Source organism: Terrapene carolina, unplaced genomic scaffold, assembly GCF_002925995.2.
Source record: "Terrapene carolina triunguis isolate 2854851 unplaced genomic scaffold, T_m_triunguis-2.0 Scaffold28582, whole genome shotgun sequence".
In the NCBI taxonomy this organism is placed as follows: Eukaryota; Metazoa; Chordata; order Testudines; family Emydidae; genus Terrapene; species Terrapene triunguis.
In genome coordinates, this window is record NW_020692933.1 from 1 (window position 1) to 7,413 (window position 7,413).

Consider the following 7,413-nt stretch of genomic DNA (forward strand, 5'->3'; position numbering starts at 1 on the left):
CTGGGAGCCAGGACTCCTGGGTTCTCTCCCCGGCTCTGGGAGGGGAGCAGGGGGACTGGGAGCCAGGACTCCTGGGTTCTCTCCCCGGCTCTGGGAGGGGAGCAGGGGGACTGGGAGCCAGGACTCCTGGGTTCTCTCCCCGGCTCTGGGAGGGGAGCAGGGGGACTGGGAGCCAGGACTCCTGGGTTCTCTCCCCGGCTCTCGGAGGGGAGTGGGGTCCTTGCCTTCACCTTGATGTGTGCTGTAGTTGTGTTAGTCACAGGGAGTTAGAGATACGAGGTGCGGGAGGAGATCGTATCCAACTAACCTCTGTTGAAGAGAGAGCCCAGCTTTGAGCTTACGCGGCTCTTCCACAGGTCGGGGCACTGCTCTTCGAGTGCCCACCTCGAGTACAGCTGGGCCCCTGTGAGGAACTGTCACATGAGGAGGTGTTGGAACAAACTGATAAATCCAACACCCATGAGTCACGGATGGCAGCCCCTAAGCCTTCGGAAGGAACTCAAGTATCAAACTGCAGAACCGCTCCCTGTGGTGTGTAACTGAATATTTAAATCTACTCCTGCTTGTAACTACAGCACAAACCAGTACTATAGACAGAGATGAACACAACTTTGAGGTGGGTCAATAGACATGTGAACAAGGGGGATTCAGTGGATAGAGTGTACTCAGATTTTCAGAAAGCCTTTGACAAGGTCCTTCACCAAAGGCGCTTAAGCAGAGTCAGCTGTCACGGGATAAGAGGGAAAGTCCCCTCCTGGGTAACTGATAGGAAAAACAGGGTAGGAATAAATGGTCAAGTTTTCAGAATGGAGAGAAGTAAATCGTGGTGTCCCCCAGGGGTCTGTACTGGGCCCAGTCCTATTCCACATATTCATAAACGATCTGGAAAAGGGGTAAACAGGTGGCAAAATTGGCAGATGATACAAAACTACTCAAGATAGTTAAGTCCCAGGCAGACTGCGAAGAGCTACAAAAGGATCTCTCAAAACTGGGTGACTGGGCCACAAAATGGCAGATGAAATTCAATGTTGATAAATGTAAAGCAATGCACATGGGAAAATATAATCCCAACTATACATATAAAATGATGGGGTCTAAATTGGCTGTTACCACTCAAGAGAGATATCAAGTATCAGAGGGGTAGCCGTGTTAGTCTGAATCTGTAAAAAGCAACAGAGGGTCCTGTGGCACCTTTGAGACTAACAGAAGTATTGGGAGCATAAGCTTTCGTGGGTAAGAACCTCACTTCTTCAGACTCAAGAGAGAGGAGATCTTGGAGTCAGTGTGGAGAGTTCCCTGAAAACACTCCATGTGCAGTGGCAAACAAGCTAACCCCCTGTTAGGAACCACCCAGAAAGGGGTAGCAAGACAGTAAATATCATAATGTCACTGGAGAAATCCATGGTGTGCCTCTGCCTGGAATATTCGGTGCAGTTCTGGTCACCCTGTCTCTGAAAGGTGTTATTAGAAATGGAAAAGGTAGAGAGAAGGGGTATAAAACCGCTTCTATAGCAGGAGAGCTAAGACAGGCAGATAGGATAGAGGTCTATAAAATCACGCTAGGGTTTGGAGAGAGTAAACAAGGAAGTGTTATTTACTCCCTCTCATAAGAGCTAGGGTGAAGCAGGTTTAAAACACACAAAAGGAAGTATTTCTTCACCCAACGCACCATCAGCCTGGGGAACTCCTTGCCAGCGGATGTTGTGAAGGCCAAGACTATACCAGGGTTCAAAGAAGAACTAGAGAAGTCCCTGGAGAACAGGTCCATGAATGGCTATTGGCCAGGATGGGCAGGGATGCGACCTCCTGTTCTGCGCGTCCCCAGGGGCCGACAGGGATCACTCGGTAATTGCCTGTTCTGTTCATTCCCTCAGAGGCTCTGACACTGACCCCGCTCAGAGGACACTGGGCTAGCTGGACCTGACCCCATTCTGATGTAAAGACACCAAGATGAGGCAGGACCAATCGCACCTAGACCTGCCCTTACAAACCTCCCTTGGACGCCTGTTCTGGAGCCGAACTCCCCTTAGAGAGCGAGAGTGTTTGTCAGCCCCACACCCAGCCGCCCTTTTCTCAAGGCTAAACCGGCCCTGCTTGTGTGTAACCTTTCCTCCTACGGCAGCTTTTCTCAACCCCCCGGGGGCCCTGTGGGTGCATGCCTCTGGCCCATATGTGGTGTGCGCTGAGCTGCGGCCATTGGGGGGCGGGGAAAGGAACCAGAGACCCCAGCAAGGAGGAAATGGAAACTTGCAGGGAGCCCCTGATGGGGGGGGGGGGGGAAAGCAAGCTGCGTGTGTGTTAAGCCCCACCCTATTTGCATCTTGTGTGTATTTATCCGCACTCCCCCTCCCTGCTGGGCCAGGCCATTTCCCCCCATGGTAGAGCTGAGAATGGAGAAGTGAGGTGCCCGCACTCAGTCCCAGCCCCCGTCTAGGGCTTTCGACCAGTGGGGCTGGGAGCCAGAACGCCTGGGTTCTAGGCCCCGAGAGGTGACGCAGGGAGCGACAGGTAATTCCCTCACTGTACACAGGGCCAGAGCCCAGCAGTGTGGGGCATGGGGCACTGGGGCTCATCCCTGCAGGCGGGACGGAGCCGCTTTGCCCCACAGCGCAGAGGGGCTGGGCTCAGCCCTGCCCTTCAGGGAGATGGGGGGAGGCGCTCGCCCGCCAGGCCGGGCTGGACAGGAGCTGCCTGGTGAGATGGGGCCCCCCCCCCATCTCCACCCTCAGCCAGCACCTGTGGAGCAGGGGGTCCCCAGTTCACAGCCCGTGCTGCCCCCAGGGACAGAGCTAGAGACGTCCCCCAACCCAGTTAGCAGCTCCTCACCCACCCCCTGGCCCCAGCCCCAGCAGCGCTGTAACATACAAACACTGGTTTATTGGTAAGAGAAAAAGCCGAACAAATCGCCTTTGCGATGACAGGGAGCCCCGGGCAGGAGCCCCCAAGGACACAGGCCTGGCCTCCCCCACCCCACGGCACAGAACAGGGGGGCAAGGGCACAACCTCAGCCCCGTGGGGGCATCTGGGAGCAACAGTGCCCCAGGGAGGCGACATCCCCCCAGCGCCAGGGGCTGGAGCCAGCTACCCCACGAAGAGGGGGACCCCCCGGGGGTGCCGAGCAAGCTGGGCTCGGCCGGGGCCAGGGATGGCCCCTCCCGCGGGCTCAGACGAAGGTGATGCGGGTCCGGGCCTGGTTCACCTGCCAGACGTTCAGCTCCTCGTACTCGTCCAGCGCGGCCTGGAACTGGGCGGGGGTGAAGCCCTTGGAGACGCAGCGCTGCTCGGCCTCGGCGTAGCGCACCGCGCGCCCGCCCACCCCGCCCGCCAGCTCCCGCACCGCTGCGAAGATCACGTCCGCTGCCCGCTGCGTCCTGGGGAAAGGGGGATGCGTCAGCACTGCCCCCACACTGCCAGCCTCCACAAACCCCTTCCTGCACTGCCCCCAGCCCCAGGGAACCCCCTCCCCCAGCCCCCCCACTGCTCCCAGTCCCAGCCTCGGGGAACGCCCCCCCAGAGATCCCATCCGCTGCTTCCTTGGGGCAGGGGGGAGAGAAGAATGGAGCCACAGGAACGCCCCCCTCCCTGAGCAGGAACGTGCCCCTAACCCAGAGCGCCCTGCCCCCCAGCAGGACCCTTGGCTGTACGTGTGTGGGGAGGAGACATAGGGGACGGAAGCCCTGCCTCGGCATGTGAGCGTTAGGGGCACGAACCCCACGTCTCACCTGGTTTGCTGCCCTTTGTCCCCCAGCAGCGAGTCCTTGGACATCTCCATGAGCCGCATGGCCTCGTTCACGTCCTCCTTCTCCACCACATCCACCAGCCGCAGCCGGGCCTGGAGGGGAGGCGGCACGGGGAGGGGGTCAACGTGGGTCACTGGCTCTGCCCCACAGCCCCGGAAATGCTTGACCGCCAGCACCCATCCATCCTCAGCAGACCAAGATGAGGGTCAATGCCCCGGGCCATTCCCAGCTACCGACCAAACCTCTGCCAATCCCGACCCGCCCAGCCTGGCAGGGGCTCCATCCCCACCCCCAGGGCGAGGGGGGCCTGGCTGCTGCATGACCCGAAGAGCAGCCTGGGGCCTCTGGGTTCCTCCCTGCAGTCGATGGGGCCGGCAGGGGTCCCCCCGACGGGGTGTCCGGGGGGCTCGCGAAGCGCTGACTCGGCAGTAGTTGGCTGCACACGCTACCTGCACGAACAGCACTTTGGAGCCTCTGGGACTGGCTGGGGGGACGGGACGAGCGGTTCCTGCTCCGGGCATCTCCCTCTCTGCCCTTGCACCCAGCTGCAGGCCAGCCTGGAGGGGGGGGAATCCGCCGACGCCAGTGGCCCCCCAGAGCTGCAAGCCCCCACACTGCAGTAGCAACCAGACGCCAGCTACTTGCACTGTCAGCACTTTAGCCCTGCGGAGCCATGAACGGTGCCACCCCCCCATTCCCTGCCCCGCCACCCCCAGCCGGGGCCGGCGCTCACCAGGGCGCTGGCCAGGCGCAGGATGCCCAGCAGTGTGCGGGCCGACGTGAAGGTCGTGTCCTTGCTGGCCCAGGCCTCCTTGCGCATCTCCACGTAGGCGGCTGTGATGTAATCAGCCAGCGCCTCCGGCACGGCCGGCTGCTTCCGCTTACACATGCTGATGTAGCGCCTGGGGGGAGCAGGGGGAAGATAGGTTAATATGGGGGGGGGGGGGGAGGGAGAAAAAGAAACTGCCCCCCCCCCCCACCAGCAGGATGCTCAGGGCATAGAATCCTGGCTTCCAGGCCCCCCCACCCCCCATATAACCCACCTGACCCCACGGAACATAAGAACGGCCAGACTGGGTCAGAGCAAAGGTCCATCTAGCCCAGTATCCTGTCTGCCAACAGTGGCCAGTGCCAGGTGCCCGAGAGGGAATGAACAGAACAAGGAATCACCAAGTGATCCATCCCCTGTCGCCCATTCCCAGCTTCTGGCAAACAGAGGCCAGGGACACCATTCCTGCCCATCCTGCTAATAGCCATCGATGGATCTGTCCTCCAGGAACTTCTCTAGTTCTTCTTTGAACCCTGTTATAGTCTTGGCCTTCACAACATCTTCTGGCAAGGAGTTCCACAGGTTAACAGTGCGTTGGGTAGAAAAAATACTTCCTTCTGTTTGTTTTAAACCTGCTGCCTATTAATTTCATTGGGTGTCCCCTAGTTCTTGTGTTATGAGACGGAGTAAATAACACTTCCTTATTGACTTTCTCCACACCAGTCATGATTTTATAGACCTCTCTCATATCCCCCCTTAGTCGTCTCTTTTCCAAGATGAAAAGTCCCAGTCTGATTAATCTCTCCTCATACAGAAGCTGTTCCAGACCCCTCATCATTTTTGTTGCCCTTTTCTGAACCTTTTCCAGTCCCACTAGACCTTTCTTGAGACGGGGCGACCACATCTGCACACAGTATTCAAGATGGGGGCATCCCATGGATTTATATAGAGGCAACATGATATTTTTTGTCCTATTATCTATCCCTTTCTTAATGATTTCCCACATCCTGTTCGCTTTTTTGGCTGCCGCTGCACATTGAGTGGATGTTTGCAGAGAACTCTCCACAATGACTCCAAGATCTTTCTTGAGTGGTAACAGCTAATTTAGACCCCATGGTTTTATACGTATAGTTGGGATTATGTTTTCCAATGTCAATTTGCATTTATCAACATCCCCTCCCAGAGCTGGGGAGAGAACCCAGGAGTCCTGGCTCCCAGCCCCCCCCTGCTCTAACCCACCAGCCCCCACTCCCCTCCCAGAGCTGGGGAGAGAACCCAGGAGTCCTGGCTCCCAGCCCCCCATGCTCTAACCCACCAGCCCCCACCCCACTCCCAGGGCCAGGGAGAGAACCCAGGAGTCCTGGCTCCCAGCCCCCCCTGCTCTAACCCACCAGCCCCCACTCCCCTCCCAGAGCCGTGGAGAGAACCCAGGAGTCCTGGCTCCCAGCCCCCCCCTGCTCTAACCCACCAGCCCCCACCCCCCTCCTAGGGCCAGGCCGAGCTCTCACCTCATGAGCTTCATGTCGAGCTGCTGGAAGGCGCAAGGCGGCTGCCGGCTGTGCTGATGGACGTAGGTGATGTGCTGGGCCAACCTGTGGGGGCGACACACGTCAGCGCTGCTGCCCGGATGCCCCATCCCGGCCCCAGGCCGCCCCCGAGCAGAGAGGGAGCCCCCCGGGTTCTCACCGCAGGTCGTTGTCCCGGTCGGGCCGGTCCTGGATCAGCCAGAGCAGGTCGAAGCGGGAGAGCAGGGCTGCCGGCAGCTGCACGTTCTGCTCCAGGCTGCGCTTGGGGTTGTAGCGCCCGTAGGCGGGGTTGGCGGCCGCCAGGATGGCGCAGCGGGCGTTGAGGGTGGCCAGCACGCCCGCCTTGGCAATGGAGATGGTCTGCTGCTCCATCACCTCGTGGATGGCCGTGCGGTCGCTCTCCAGCATCTTGTCGAACTCGTCGATGCAGCAGACGCCCTGGTCGGCCAGGACCAGCGCCCCGCCCTCCAGGGCCAGCTCCCCCGTCACCGGGTCCCGCAGCACGGCGGCCGTCAGCCCCACGCCCGACGAGCCGCGCCCGGTCGTGTACTGACCTGGGGAAGGGAGGGGACACAGTCAGAGGGGGTGGGCCCAGGCCGTGGGGCACTGACCTGGGGGGAGATGGGAGTCGGAGGGTCCCCATCCCCACCGCTGCTGGGAAGCCCCTGAACGCCCCACCCAGCCGGGCCCCGGCGCGCCCTAGCCCCCGGGGTGGGGTGTTACTCACTGCGGGGGGCCAGGCGGTCGATGTACGAGAGCAGCTGGGACTTGGCCACGCCCGGGTCACCCATCAAGCAGATGTTGATGTTCCCTGGAGGAAGACGGCAAGGAGCTGGGTCAGCGTCAGAGCAGCCCCCCCACGGGATCGATCCCTCCCCCCCATGACACATATACACCCCCCCGCCCCCCTGCACTTCCTCACCCTGGGGTTCCGTCCCCTCCACCTCAGACTCACCCCGAATCTTCATGCCCCGGGGGTTACGGTCCACGCCCCCCACCAGCAGCAGCAGCAGGGCCTTCTTCACGTCCTCGTGCCCGTAGATCTCGGGGGCGATGGAGGCTGCCAGCTTGTCGTAGAAATCCTCCTCTGCACACAGCGGGAGGGGGTGGGGAGGGGTCAGCAGGGCTGGGGGGGTCCTTGATCCATGACTTGCCGCTCCCCCCCCATCCAACCACACCAGGGTGTGGGGAGGTGGCGGGGGGCGCTAGCAGGAGGTGCAAACAGGGCTATACAGGGGAGATCTCACCCATGAGCAGGCCCTGTGCCTCCTCTGTCAGCTGCCCCGCACTCAGCACACCCAGGGGGCAGGCAGGAGGTGCCGCAGGGTACGGGGCAGGTGGGGGATCTCAGCTGCCCCACACTCAGCACACCCAGGGG

At 60.5% G+C, this 7,413-nt stretch overlaps 1 protein-coding gene across 1 annotated transcript in view; it reads right to left on the reverse strand.

Annotated features, from left to right (window-relative positions):
* Window positions 1-2,857: 2,857 nt before the first annotated feature.
* The window catches only part of MCM7 (minichromosome maintenance complex component 7), a gene marked incomplete at its 5' end in the record, with an annotated part of 5,125 nt that continues 569 nt past the window's right edge, over window positions 2,858-7,413 (reverse strand). The window contains 7 exons of the mRNA XM_026662577.1: window positions 2,858-3,371; window positions 3,723-3,832; window positions 4,474-4,642; window positions 6,018-6,101; window positions 6,196-6,589; window positions 6,763-6,846; window positions 6,991-7,122. Of these exons, the coding sequence (XP_026518362.1) occupies window positions 3,164-3,371; window positions 3,723-3,832; window positions 4,474-4,642; window positions 6,018-6,101; window positions 6,196-6,589; window positions 6,763-6,846; window positions 6,991-7,122 (1,181 nt within the window). The remainder of the gene's footprint in view (window positions 3,372-3,722; window positions 3,833-4,473; window positions 4,643-6,017; window positions 6,102-6,195; window positions 6,590-6,762; window positions 6,847-6,990; window positions 7,123-7,413) is intronic.